The sequence below is a fragment of the Oikopleura dioica genome, chromosome 1, assembly GCF_907165135.1.
Source record: "Oikopleura dioica chromosome 1, OKI2018_I68_1.0, whole genome shotgun sequence".
Classification (NCBI taxonomy): domain Eukaryota; kingdom Metazoa; phylum Chordata; class Appendicularia; order Copelata; family Oikopleuridae; genus Oikopleura; species Oikopleura dioica.
Window position 1 is genome coordinate 11,428,595 of NC_137291.1, and position 12,102 is coordinate 11,440,696.

General features: G+C 40.2%; 5 protein-coding genes across 6 annotated transcripts; 1 reads left to right on the plus strand and 4 right to left on the minus strand.

Moving 5' to 3' along the window:
* Positions 1–23: 23 nt before the first annotated feature.
* Positions 24–1,642, minus strand: LOC145711382 (phosphatidylinositol transfer protein alpha isoform-like). The gene is made up of 6 exons (XM_081789092.1): positions 1,451–1,642; positions 1,157–1,379; positions 912–1,107; positions 745–868; positions 589–699; positions 24–546 (listed from the first exon to the last, which is right to left on the minus strand). The coding sequence occupies exons 1-6, from the start codon at positions 1,541–1,543 to the stop codon at positions 391–393; spliced, it is 903 nt and encodes a 300-aa protein (XP_081645218.1). The 5' UTR covers positions 1,544–1,642; the 3' UTR covers positions 24–390.
* A 147-nt stretch (positions 1,643–1,789) lies between these two features.
* On the minus strand, positions 1,790–7,334 carry LOC145711381 (uncharacterized). Its single transcript, XM_081789091.1, has 11 exons — positions 7,132–7,334; positions 6,821–7,088; positions 6,581–6,777; positions 6,417–6,534; positions 6,211–6,341; positions 5,731–5,972; positions 5,549–5,640; positions 5,353–5,505; positions 4,884–5,143; positions 2,786–2,816; positions 1,790–2,220 (listed from the first exon to the last, which is right to left on the minus strand). The coding sequence occupies exons 1-11, from the start codon at positions 7,320–7,322 to the stop codon at positions 2,125–2,127; spliced, it is 1,779 nt and encodes a 592-aa protein (XP_081645217.1). The 5' UTR covers positions 7,323–7,334; the 3' UTR covers positions 1,790–2,124.
* On the plus strand, positions 2,489–4,871 carry LOC145711383 (uncharacterized). The gene is made up of 9 exons (XM_081789093.1): positions 2,489–2,894; positions 2,959–3,287; positions 3,348–3,471; positions 3,535–3,700; positions 3,833–3,876; positions 3,930–3,998; positions 4,052–4,185; positions 4,256–4,386; positions 4,442–4,871. The coding sequence occupies exons 3-9, from the start codon at positions 3,390–3,392 to the stop codon at positions 4,602–4,604; spliced, it is 789 nt and encodes a 262-aa protein (XP_081645219.1). The 5' UTR covers positions 2,489–2,894; positions 2,959–3,287; positions 3,348–3,389; the 3' UTR covers positions 4,605–4,871.
* A 34-nt stretch (positions 7,335–7,368) lies between the features above and the next one.
* On the minus strand, positions 7,369–9,175 carry LOC145695618 (ethanolamine kinase-like). 2 transcript variants are annotated; one of them, XR_014133757.1, is made up of 5 exons: positions 9,045–9,175; positions 8,578–8,996; positions 8,253–8,510; positions 7,519–8,207; positions 7,369–7,478 (listed from the first exon to the last, which is right to left on the minus strand). XR_014133757.1 is itself a non-coding variant. In XM_081772610.1 (4 exons), exons 1-4 carry the CDS (start codon positions 9,109–9,111, stop codon positions 7,932–7,934), a joined length of 1,020 nt encoding a protein of 339 aa, XP_081628736.1. In that variant the 5' UTR covers positions 9,112–9,175; the 3' UTR covers positions 7,374–7,931. The 2 variants fall into 2 exon arrangements, 1 of the variants encoding a protein (XP_081628736.1); XM_081772610.1 differs by having other exon boundaries at positions 7,374–8,207.
* Positions 9,176–9,320: 145 nt separating this feature from the next.
* On the minus strand, positions 9,321–12,102 carry LOC145695617 (serine/threonine-protein phosphatase 2A 55 kDa regulatory subunit B alpha isoform-like). Its single transcript, XM_081772609.1, has 13 exons — positions 11,983–12,102; positions 11,804–11,904; positions 11,657–11,761; positions 11,525–11,608; positions 11,377–11,477; positions 11,231–11,314; positions 11,098–11,183; positions 10,891–11,055; positions 10,673–10,842; positions 10,534–10,625; positions 10,366–10,489; positions 10,212–10,317; positions 9,321–10,127 (listed from the first exon to the last, which is right to left on the minus strand). Exons 1-13 carry the CDS (start codon positions 12,056–12,058, stop codon positions 10,081–10,083), a joined length of 1,341 nt encoding a protein of 446 aa, XP_081628735.1. The 5' UTR covers positions 12,059–12,102; the 3' UTR covers positions 9,321–10,080.

Consider the following 12,102-nt stretch of genomic DNA (forward strand, 5'->3'; position numbering starts at 1 on the left):
AATGAGAGTGCTGAACTTCGGGATACTTTTTAATTTTCTTATTATTATTATTCATTTTGTATATTGAAGAGAAAGTATTCTAATAAAAATATGTTACAGAGAGAAAGAATAAGTCAGTCAGAGTCAGATATTTGCACTGGAAGAGATTATCTGGTCTGAAATCATGACTGTAACAATAGCAAAGTTGAACAATAGTAAATACTGTATGTTTGAATAAAAGGATAAGAAGGAAAATATGAAAGTAGTTCGCAGCTAGAAATAGGTTTGAATCATCTCATGATATACTGTTTTGAAAATGGCAAAATGTAATACAGTAAAACTGTATGTTCTTCTTTAGTTGTTAAATATATATTATGTGATCAATCAATGTGAAGGAGGGACGAAGCGTTTTTAGTCCTCGAGTGCGCCGTGGCCTCGCTTGTCTCCCTTGTTTCGCTCAGCATCGAGTGCCTTCTTGGTTTCGTCTTCGATTCGGCGAATGTCTTCCATTGTCATACCGTACCAGCCGGTAGTTCCTTCACCGTGTGGTCCTTGCCAGCAAAACACCTGAAGAATGATTAGTCAGACATAAAGCCGCCTTCGATTTACCTGTCGGTGGAAAAGAGTAAATATTCTACGCTGCGCCTTGTGAATATAGTTTTCAACGCGTCCTTGCAGACCGAGCCACTTGAATCTGCATGAAACCAATTTATAACAAGTCTAAAACGCAAAATTTAAAATTAATCGACGAATAAAGTGCTTTACCATATGAACTGGAACTTCAGTCTTTTCTTTTCTTCCAGCTTTAATTTCCTCGCACATTTTTCGAAGATCAGTTAGCCAAGTTTTTGTTAGTGGACCACGTCCGGATTCAGCATGGGCATATGTTCTAAAGTAGCCAGTTAAAGGCTTTTCGCTTGAGATAGACTTACAAGGGATCAAGCTTGGGATCATTGTCAGCAGAGCTGAGTGCCGGGTCCGGATTGCAAATGTCAATCTTGACGACTTCGACTTTTTTCCAGTCTGAGGCGCTGAGCTCGTGAATATTTTCCGTTGTTCCGTCGTCGTTAGCATGAATTGTTAGCAGCTCGATGAAAAAAGCGTCTTTCATGTATCCGGGATTTGTAACTAGAAAATGGGATTTAGAAAACGAAGAAGATTGGAGTAGTCTACGTACTGACAGTTTTGCAATAAGGGTATCCATTCCAAGCCTGCTCGTCAATTGTAAGGGATCCTTTCGGGGCAATCATTTTGATAAAAGCAGGAACTCGGGATTCAAGATGGAAAAGCTTGTGAGTGAATTGACCGGCACGGCCTTTTGAGTTTTTGGATTGAGGATCTTCAGCGGTGTACGGCTCATTTTTGAGGACTTCTACTCCTTCTCCTCCTCCGGTTTCGTTCTAAATGTCCATAAAGTCTTGTTAACGATAAGGGCCAATATGTAGGGGTAGGGAATATGTGGGGCCCTTACCTTTGAACTTTCAGCAACTGAGTAAAGCTGGGCGACTCTATATTCATCCAAAGTAATGGGCAGCGTAATTCTATATTCTTTTGTGATCGTCATCTCACGATTTTCTTTGCCTAGTAAGGTCGCTCAAAGACCTTTTCTCTTTTTCTGAAGTTGAGTTTTTGAATAATTTTTCAATCTTTTAGGAAATTGTAACTGACGCAAGTTAAGAAAACGGCAAGGAGATCTTACGTCTGGAAAATAGCGCCGACATGACTTGGCATGGGTGAGTCATGAGATCCGTGTGTCTTGAGACAATAAAAGCAGAATGTGCGCAGAATCATGGGGACATACCATGATTTACGGCTGAAGGGTGCGTAAGTTTACGCTCTTGCGACGAAAACGTTTCTTGTTTTATAATTATCCCGTGTCTCGAAATCTTAGGGAATTTCTTTATTGAACTGAATGTCTGTATTTAGTTTTTTTAGACATTGGTTTTGAAGACACCCAAACTTAGAGAGCTACTTGCCGTTTTAAACCTATTTTGTGAAAAAATAAAACTCATATTATTTGAATTGTTAAAAATGCAGGTTCTATGTGAATGGCAGGTTGATTGAATAACTTGTGTGAAAGAAAAAAATCCTAAATGATACAGCTTCGTGAAATATTTGTGGAAAAAGGCTCGGCCTGATGATTTTTCAGCTCTTTGAAGATTTCGTGCTGGCAAAGTAAGCGGAGATAGGCGCTGATTCTCTTGGTGATGTTTTGTTCGATCCGGAGGAAGGGGTGAAATACTTTTTGGGATTTTGAATTTGAAATTTTGAAGTGAAAAAAGTGCAGCTTCCGCTCTTTCAAGTTGCTATTGATACTAAATGTAGGTATATTTGCATAAGTAGACACACGCAGATCACGTAATTTGGAAATCGGTAGGAATATTTATTTCAATTATTGACGGATTGGGGCGTCAAAATGAGGGCGTAATGATTTCATATTTTAGAGTTTCCGATTAATAATCGGCGATTATAGAAAATAATTTTTATAAAAAAAAACCATTAAAAACTATGAAAACATTGCAATAACATATGAAACAGCTTAAACCCTTTCAATCGAATACTGATGCTCATAGCTAGAGCATAAAATACAGGTTCTGATTTTTTTAATTTTTTGAATGAAGAAATAGGCTCTCTAATTTACTTCTGTAAATGCGCTTCCTCGAGAGCTCTGAAGCTCGTTATTTACCTTTCACATTGTTATTAAATAGCGACTTGAGAAAATTTGGAAGTCAATTTGGGTGTAATTTGCGCGGCGCTGAAAAAATCGCGAAACAACGCTTCGCTCAAAATATTCGAAAATCCATTCCTTTGGGTCGATGGAAGAAGCAGTCGTCGTCCTGAAAGATCACAATGAAGAAGACGAAAATAACAACAACGATAAAGAGAAATCCAGCTCTAATGGCCCGGCGAAGGAGGTGAGAAAGAACTGTCAAAATTCAAGCGCACGGCCAACAAAATTGATTTAAATTATCATAAAAGGTGTTCAACGTGGAAATCTCTACGATGCGGATCTCAGACGGAAAGAGGCAGAAAAGAGAGAAGCAAAGACTGTGGCTAAAAAGACCAATGACTGCGCGGTTGGTTTTTCATGGAAAAAATTCGGAAAGGAAAATGGTTATTTTGGAGGGAAGAGCCCCTGCACAAGGAATCGAGGAACTCCTTATAATTATTTGCACTAGAATTAGGAACAACTTGTTCTCAATAATGACCCTTGACCTTGAGCGACGAAAGACGGGACTCGCTTGGTAAAAGTCCGTCAGTCGACAATCAGTACTCATGACATCGATTTCGTGGATGAAAAGAGGCGAGTTCAGACAATTAGTTGAGCCACCATCCGTCTGATTGCCACTGACTTTATTTACAGGGAGGTCACGTGCCCGTGTCTACTCGGTCAGGAAGCACTTTTCGAAATGGTCAACGATCAAAACGAAGATGAAGATGGGACTATCGCGCCGGGGACAAGGGTTGTCGCCAATACTTTCTCTCCAGTAGGTAAATTTTAAAGAACACAAACTGTCCCTATTTAAATGTAATCAATTAAACCAAAAAATTAAGCCTTTGGAGAGACAGCACTCGAAAGAAGTGGCGGCAGATGGGCAGGAACGTGGGGCACGCATGCGCTGCTTACTTCTGAAAGCTTTCTAGTACAAATTCCAGAAGGCCTGTCCGAATTCGCCGCTACTACGGCACATACGATGGCCTTGGCCTGGGCAGCATGCAGGTAAAAATTGACCATTAAAAGGGTAGCTTTAATTATTTAACAAAGACGCGTTCAGTTGGCTTGAAATCAATCAATAAAATGACCAAGTGAATTGAGAATTAACCTTTATCTTCTGAACAATTTTCTTTTCAGGGACATTTTGGAACGGGACGAGCCAGCTACAATCGTCGTTCAAGGTTCCCTTCTATCTCTCTGTTCAAAAGTATCACTTTGACTTATTTACTGTTAGGCGCCGGATTACTTGGCCTTTACTGTTGCGCAATACTCAGTCGCCATGCGTTCAGTGTTTTCTGCACAGGTTTGAAAAACCGTTAACATCAATCAAAAACATAATGGGGCCATTTTTAAAAGAAAAATCGTCCAAGCGGTTGCGACTTGTTACTGAATTTGGTGGGGTTCCACTACATCCTAGTTTGGCTGGACCAATTGATTCAAAAGCGAGTACTGTGATTGAATGCTGTGGGGATAGCCTAGCTCCGTCTCAGGTAAATAAGAAAGGTAGTCTTCCTTGATTTCATTTCGTATTTGAAATAACTGACCTCTTTTAACCTGCAGGCTTACAACTGGATGGGCACTGGTTCACGCTACATCATAATGGGTCTCTCTGGTTCAGCGGAGAAGATTTCACTCAGTGGCGCGCAGATAATCAAAAAAGGGATCACGCTTATGGGAGTAGACCGCTACACGTAAGTTAAATATTCCTCCAATCGATAATATCTTCATAATACTGTTTCTCTTTAGTAACGAAGATCTTGCCTCGGCGGTTGAATTTTTATCGCTGAATCAAAGTCGATACCCGTGGCATAAATTGGCAGGACCGAATTTCGACCTGCATGAGTGGGAAAGTGCATTCAGGAAATGGCAAATGACTAACTTTGACTCGAGTGAAAAGAAAAGGAAATGACAGTTAGTCAATTGTTAAAAGTACCGTACGGACGGGAGACTACTACCGATCAGTTTTTAGACCTTTAGGAAAAGTTCAAAAATAAGCCGGAGTTTGTTACTCTCAGCAATATCATTGAAACTTCAAATAAGCTGAAATCACAGAAAGAACCGCCAGTGCCACTGCCCTGGCTCTAGAAAAAGAAAACGCTCTTCAAACCTCATCTGAACATGTCACTTCCGAGTCAAAAACTCCTCTTTGACTCTTTTTGCAAATAAAACTCTTCAAAAAGTTACTTACCTTGTCTTATTCTCGCCTGGTTTTGGCAGACACAGTTGAGAAGAAACAGGACTTGGACGGAAAGGCGGTAATCCGTTGACTTCTGATAAGATAGGCGTCGATTGCAATTTAGAAAGAAGATTTCCGACGGAGAAATCGCCGGCGAGACTTGGTGCTACGGAATGTGTTGATTGAGTTGTGTGCGCGCGCTGGGCCGCAATTTGTTGAGCGTAAGGGTTCGAAGAAGGATCAGACGGTCTTTGAGCGTTGAGTTGTTTGTTCTGATCAAAAGGGTTTACTTATATGTCGATTGGAAAAGTTTTTCTTGAGGAAATATTTAATCTTACTTTTCTCGGATAATGGTCACTAGGTGGGGAAATTTGACTGCACATAAAAGCCTCTACACGAAACTCATGAAATCCGAAGTTTTATGGAATCATTAATTTTTGCTTCACTAACACCTGATGCTTCAAAGCGTATAAACCCTTGACAAGTACTGTATAACTTTATCATCCTGCGAGTTTTTATTCACCGCCGCTTCGAGCTTCTCTCTCATTGATTCTAGCTCGCCAGAGATTTCAGTCTGTTTTGCTTCCAATCTCTGTTTTACTTCACTGTCTTGTCTGAGTTTTGTCGCCAATTTCTGTTGAAAAACGATAAGAATAAATTCATGAAGAGGCGAGTACCTTGATATCTGAGTCTTTATCAGTGAGAAGCTTCTCTTGTTTTTTGATGATTTCGCTGTTTCGGCGGTATTTTTCTTTTAATGTTTTCGACTCTAGAATGAGAGAAAATGAGACACTGCTAACAACCAGTAGCGTCAGAGGACACTTGGCTTTCAAGGGCAAATAAATTGACCGTAACTCACCATCCATTTTTCTGCTGATTATTTCATTGGCCTTGGCAAGATCAGCGACCAAAACTTCGTTATCTCTCTCTAATTTGTGACATTGACCCTGTATTTGCTGCAATTTCTCATCCTTAGACGCTTGTTGGTCCTCTGCCGTACGGGTTTGGTAACTCATTCGGCTGATGTTGGTCTTTAATTCATTGATTTCTAACGTTTTGGCGGCCAGCTCGCTTTTCAGGGCAAAAAGCTGCTCTTCGCGGCTATAAATAACTTAGTATAGGTAGAAGTAACCACTTTTTTTGAAAGGGGTGAATCGAGGAAAATCGATATTTTATGATTTTAAATATGTATTATTCAGATAGGGATACTCTTCCTTGATTTCAGTCTTTGTCGGATTGACCTTGTTTAACCCTTTTTGAAAGAACCACTTCAATAATTCATTTTTCAATCGATATATTACGATGGTTCTGCATAAGAATACATAAGTGGGTTAATCACCTTTGAGCCTTTTTGTCGAGCTCGTTTTTGTACTGTTCGGATTTCTGATTCTCGTGGCTAATTCTCGACTGTTCATGCGTGAGCTGATCGATTCTAATCTTCTGCTCCCTCACCGTGTTTTCAGCGCGGATCTAAATCAGTCTCAGCATGCAATAAATCGAGATTGATGCTCTTCTGCTTTTACTGTAAGTACACTAGTTGAATACCTTTTTTTGGGAAAGCTCTTCCTTGATATTTTCCAAGTCAGAAATTTTCACTTCGAATCTTCGTCTTTCAGCTTCAAATGCGCTTTCCAGTGATCCTGTTTTCGCATCGAAATCGACCCTTTTTTATTAAATTTATCAGTCTTTATAAGAAAAGTAAATATTACCTGGCGTCCTGCTCTGCCTTGAGCGCTTTTCTCTTTTCCTCGTTGATTTTAGCTTCATACTCTAGCCGGATCTCTTCAGCTTTTCCTTCGCCCCTAATCTTGAGCGATTCCAATTCATTATTTATGTCCTCCAGTCGCTGCGTTGTCTCGCTTAGTTGCTTCTGAAGCTGGTCAATTTTCGTCTCATTTCTGTGCTTCTGAAAACGGGTTCATTCTCCTTCGAATTATTAAGAATTTTACCATTTCAGCCGACTCTGTCTGTAATTGCTTTAACGACGAGGCCAAGTAAACTTTTTGTTCGGAGTCATTAGCCGGCGTTAATTCCAAATTGAGCTCTGTTATGTTTCGTATTTTGCGAGGTTCGACGATCGCCAAGTTCGCGCGGAGAGTTTGACATGTGACTTCGATGCGTTTTGAAGGGTTTGAGTCGGTTGTTTCGTTGATCAGCTCGATTAAAATTGATGGGAATGTGTGGAAGTCTATTGACAGCTGCTGTTCTGCTTTCAGCCTGCGACAATAGAGTTAAAATGCGTCCATTTGAAAGTACATACAGGTTGTAGTCATTTTCGGCAATGGACTTTGTGTACAAAAAGAAAAAGTCCGTCGGATCTGTCAGACGTATTCTGTAGGACTTCTCGTGTACTGTGAAATTTTTCTCAATTTCAAGCTTGAGCCAATGTCGAACAACTTGCTCCCTGCTCAAGAGGACATTGACTGTCTTTGAATAAAGTATCTCTATCATCCCTTTCCGTTTATTCTGAAAAGAAGCAATTCACTATTTTTGTCATTATCAATCTGCTTGTCAGTGTAATAAGAAGAAGCAAAATAGGGTCTTGAATAAGAGGATCGTCCTCTTTTCTTGGATCATCGCCCGATCCCTGGGTTCATGCAAATCCAGCTAAAAGGGGTTGTTCTTGATTCTCATGAGAATCAAACACCTCCAAAAGGCATCATTCTAGAGCTGAATTAATGAAATTACATGCCTTTTTCATGCAAAGAAACTTTGATCATCAATAGAAAATATAGAATGGAACTCATCTCATCTCAGTTGGAAATTAAAACTGGAAGATTGATTGATTATGAAACGATTTTCAATCATGACAGAAGTTTGGACAAAGAGGACCTTCGGGCACCTTTACAGCAACTGGGAATGACAAAGACTTTTGTAGTCGAGCGTATTTTATGATAGAATCAGAAGTAAAACCGAGCAGAGAAAATTAATAGCAGCAGGGAATCAGAGAGGAAATTAAACAAACAGAAAGTTGATTTTATTTTTGTTGAATATGAATTAAGAATTAGTTTTGTATTGCTGAAGAGAAAAGAAATATGCGGATGGTAAGGACTGTTAGATTTAGTTGTCGAGTCGTAGAAGACGTTCTGCTTCATCAAGTCGGAGTTTTGCGTATTGCACGTAGTCGAAATCCAGAACGCTGGCTTCGATTTGAACCATGCTCCAAGTTCCCCAAAAGTAGTGGGAAAGCGGCATCATTTGTTTGACGGAATGAAGCCAAGAGCAGAGCTCTTCTTTAGTTGCTTCACGATTCAAGAACTCGAGAAGGTATTCCTGGAGCCACCATTTCATGAAGCTCTCGTCTGGGAGGTATTTGAGGTAATCTTCTGGGCCGAACTAAAAGAAACGTTATTCAGGACTTTCTTTGAGTCCAGCGCTTACATCATCAGTTCCAACGAATTCATTGAAATGATTGGCGATATCAAATGCCGCTGGATTCGGCGCCAGGTATTCGTAGTCGATGATTTTCATCGAAGAAGTTTCTTTATCGTACAAAAAGTTGTTGAGCAAAAGATCGTTGTGGCAAACAACAAGTGGCGTGGTTTGTTTTTCAAGGGCTTCTTTCGTTCTTTGGATGTAATTTTCGAGCTCTGGCGGGCCTGGAAGTTGGATTTTTCTGCGAGCGGCTTCTTTCTGCACCTAAAAAGTGGAAATATAAATGGGAATTTGATTGAAGGGGTTGAACAGTTTCGAGGGAAAAACTTACGTCTGAGTATTGTTCAGGAATGAGCGAAATGAACTGCCGCATTTGCCTTATCAGTTCTGGCTCAGTTTCAGTGGCCAAAAGCTTTGTTTTCTTGTGCATTTGTGCCATTGCTCTGGCGACATGGCTTGCCACTTCGTTGGTTTTGATGGTATCCCTATGCAGAGTAGATCCTTTGATGGGCCTCATAACCAAACCGTTTTTAAAAGTCGCAATCAGTTGATCAGCAATGCCAGCTGCGGATAAACGCTCAAAAGCGACGAGTTCTTTTTCGCGATCTAAAAAGCCGGCTACTCCGTTGACTCGGACAACGACGGAGTCTTCGTCTTCCCGGGACTTGATGAAGAAGTGAGAGACCGTGTTCGTCATGCTGTGGGAGTAACACTTGCTCTTTAGCTGACTGAGATCCCAATCCGGCCGCACTATGAAATGGAAATTGAGATAAAGTTAGCTGTTTGGAAAAATCTTACCTTTTTCAATGACTTTTGATGCCTCTTCATTTTCGATTCCGTTTAGCTCAATATCTAGTATCAGCATTTTAAGTCGTCGCCGCTTATCTCCGCTTTAAAATTATCGGAATCTAAAAAGGTGGTTTGAATTTCCTTTGTATAGAAAAACCTCTTTGCTGAGACTACAGTAAGACTGGTTTGGAATCTAGCTTGAGCCAGCTCAGGCTAAGCTGTATGAGACTCATACTATGAGTTTCTTACTGTAGTAAGACAAACACTGACTTTTAAATGAAGAAATACGATTTGTCGTAATATATATTTTCAGTGTATTGATTCAACTTTGATATGAAATTGTTGTGGTCGCAAAAAGAGATCACTATCCGCGCCAATGTTCGGAATTCATTGATTGACTAGAGTTAAATGTAATTGGCTCGGACCCGAGGAGAAATACGAGAAAAGGGGATGAAATAGAATTTAGGCTTGACAAGTTTCGGGGCTCAGTTGAAAATATTAAGTGTGGGTGAAATGGTACAAGAAGTGCTAAGGTGAAATTCAATTCATGTACAAGTCAAACTTGCCTTACATAAGTCAGAAGTTTATAGAAGACGTTTTTTAGCCGGATGTCAACAGATGTCACGACAGGTCAAAGGAGTCTCGAGACATTTAGAATGCATTATGAGGCTGATAAAGACATCTACTCGTAAAATTTTGCTGTTTTCTTGTATTTTAATGAACTTGAGGAATATTTCTTGTATGAACGTGGCGGGAAAATTGAACTGGGAAAGCTTAACGTTCTGTGGAGTTGGTTTTTGGTCTTTACGGAGATGAGGGAAAAAGCTGACTTGAACAGTAGTTGTGCAGTAGAATAAAAGTAGAAATATGAATTGCGCACGATTTATTTTGCACGATTGATGGCAGTGCCACAGGATACATGTCGACTGTTTGTTGAAAGAATCGATCAGAATAGAAATTAGAATAATAAAAAATATTATTTTTAACAAGCAAGCTGCTTCAAAATTCGGTCCAAATTCAGGTTGAGTTGTCATCGTTGCTTCTTTTAGTTTTTAGCGTCGAAAATGTACAAATTATTTGTCGCGGCCACAGCTAAAAACAGGTAAGGGTTTGAGTTAAGCTCAAGATTTTGGAGAGCTGGGAAACGAAAACTTGTTCTTACGGTAAGAATCTTACCAATAATATTTTCCTGCGGGTGCCACGCTGAATGAAGGACTTTTTTGTTGTAATTCAGGGAGTCGACCAAGACTTCGTCTTTCTTCTTTTTCGTTCCCTGGAAAACCTGAAAAATAATTACAATTAGACAAGTACAACAACTTGTCTTGCTCACTTTTTTGGGCTTGAGGAGTCCTCGGGGTTTGATGTTGTCCTTGGAAGCTTCCAGCGTGATGTCCTTCTTTGAGTTGCAGTCAAAGATGCGGAAAAAGTTATTGTATGAGCCGGTCATAATTTGCCTGAATCGTAAAATCAGAATTTGTTTATAAACATGATCGCTTACTGGTCATTTCCGCTCCAACAGCATTCAAACTTGTCGAAGATGCAATCGTTTTCGTACAAATTGCACAGCTTGGACGTCAGATATTGATGAACCTGAAGGATGTTTCAAAATAAACTGGGGGTTTTCGAAAAGAACGTACCGGAAAAGACATGACAGGCTTGTTCTCCATGGCAAGATCCCAAACTTTGACGGTCAAATAGTCACGTGAGAGAAGATATCTTCCGTCGTGCGAAAATTTCACATCGGATATCGTTCCAATGATTTCAGAGAAGAAACTTCGTTGATTAGGCTCTTCTGGCTCGTCGAATTCTGAATGAAAATGAATTACCGAAGATAAAAGGTGAGAGTGTTGCTTACGTTTAGCATGCTTGTCACAGAGTGCCCGATCTCGCATGTCACAGAGGCGGATAGTTCCTTTCGAAGAACTGTAAACAAGGGTACTACAGTCGGTAGGGTGGAATTCAGAGGCAGTGATCACCTCGGCCAGATCTTCCATATTAGCAGGTTTGATATCAATAATATCTAAATTGTTTTTACAGACGAGGAAAGCTGAAAGAGGCTTACTAAAGGATCGATCGGTTATTTCGAGGTTCCAGAGGTTCACGCGCAAATCGTCGGCGGATAGATACGTATCGTTATCGGAATTTACACTGAAAACGTAGGTGAAGATGGATAAAGAAGGTGTGAGCAGGAGTACCTAATAGAATTGACATGATAAGCATGGGCATTGGCATAAATCTTCTTTGGAGCTGCCTCTACGATCAGCTCACTTTGTTGATACCTATACAAATGCTTAAAAAGGGGGAACTCGGCGAGGTAGAACTTGTTAGATGCCGAACTTACTTTGGGACGGTTAACCTGGTTAAATAACTGTTGGTCCTCAGCATTGATCCATCTTCTTCTTTTAGGTTGTAGCCATTCACTGATTTTTCACGCTCGGAAACCTACAATAACCAAAATATTAGTAGGGAGAATATTTAGTGATATTTACCTTCCACAACTTTATCGTCTTGTCATTTGTCGACAGTAAAAAGTGGGCAGCATTTCGACGAGGAAGCCATCGAATTTTATTAATCTAAATTGAATAGAAATGAAGGATGTAAATTAAAGGTGGCTCTTTTACTTTTTCTTCAATTTCTAAAGACTTGAGGTAATCGAATTCGGCTTCGTGCGATTGGAATGTACTGTAGACGTTATATTCGCTCGAGCGCTTGCCCGTCGTTTGATTCTAAAGAAACTTGCTTGAAAATGTTGCGAAAAAGTGGCTTACAGTTAGATCATTTCTTTGAAAGATGACAACTCTTCCACCCTTATCTCCAGTCGCGAGGAGCTCTCCGTCGTGATTGAATTCCACAGCGGATATGATGTCGGCTACAGGAACAAACATTAAGTATTACAGTTCATCCAATTGATCAGGGGAGATTAGGGCCAATGTTTCAAAATCTATACCTTCCTGAGCCTCATCGTACAGTGCTCCTTTTACTTGACTGAAATACCATGACATGTCGCCACCTGAGGTGGCCATCCCTTATTGCCGCTTGATTCTGAAAATATATTGTTCATAAAGCC

Excerpts from the sequence above, each read along its gene's own strand:
- LOC145711381 (XM_081789091.1), bottom strand. The coding sequence starts at position 7,322 with ATGATAGAGATACTTTATTCAAAGACAGTCAATGTCCTCTTGAGCAGG. Across the intron at positions 6,535-6,580 it reads AAGGCAGAGCAGGACGCCAG|GGTCGATTTCGATGCGAAAA; the intron begins GTAATATTTACT and ends TTAATAAAAAAG. Across the intron at positions 2,817-4,883 it reads CCAGGCGAGAATAAGACAAG|GACGACGACTGCTTCTTCCA; the intron begins GTAAGTAACTTT and ends GTGATCTTTCAG.
- LOC145695617 (XM_081772609.1), bottom strand. The coding sequence starts at position 12,058 with ATGGCCACCTCAGGTGGCGACATGTCATGGTATTTCAGTCAAGTAAAA. Across the intron at positions 11,762-11,803 it reads TTCAAAGAAATGATCTAACT|AATCAAACGACGGGCAAGCG; the intron begins GTAAGCCACTTT and ends AAGTTTCTTTAG. Across the intron at positions 11,315-11,376 it reads ACCAGGTTAACCGTCCCAAA|GTATCAACAAAGTGAGCTGA; the intron begins GTAAGTTCGGCA and ends GCATTTGTATAG.
- LOC145711382 (XM_081789092.1), bottom strand. The coding sequence starts at position 1,543 with ATGACGATCACAAAAGAATATAGAATTACGCTGCCCATTACTTTGGAT. Across the intron at positions 1,108-1,156 it reads CCCTTATTGCAAAACTGTCA|TTACAAATCCCGGATACATG; the intron begins GTACGTAGACTA and ends CCCATTTTCTAG. Across the intron at positions 547-588 it reads TTACTCTTTTCCACCGACAG|GTGTTTTGCTGGCAAGGACC; the intron begins GTAAATCGAAGG and ends ATCATTCTTCAG.
- LOC145695618 (XM_081772610.1), bottom strand. The coding sequence starts at position 9,111 with ATGCTGATACTAGATATTGAGCTAAACGGAATCGAAAATGAAGAGGCA. Across the intron at positions 8,511-8,577 it reads TTCCTGAACAATACTCAGAC|GTGCAGAAAGAAGCCGCTCG; the intron begins GTAAGTTTTTCC and ends TCCACTTTTTAG. Across the intron at positions 8,208-8,252 it reads AATTCGTTGGAACTGATGAT|TTCGGCCCAGAAGATTACCT; the intron begins GTAAGCGCTGGA and ends CGTTTCTTTTAG.
- LOC145711383 (XM_081789093.1), top strand. The coding sequence starts at position 3,390 with ATGGTCAACGATCAAAACGAAGATGAAGATGGGACTATCGCGCCGGGG. Across the intron at positions 3,472-3,534 it reads CAATACTTTCTCTCCAGTAG|CCTTTGGAGAGACAGCACTC; the intron begins GTAAATTTTAAA and ends CAAAAAATTAAG. Across the intron at positions 4,387-4,441 it reads ATGGGAGTAGACCGCTACAC|TAACGAAGATCTTGCCTCGG; the intron begins GTAAGTTAAATA and ends GTTTCTCTTTAG.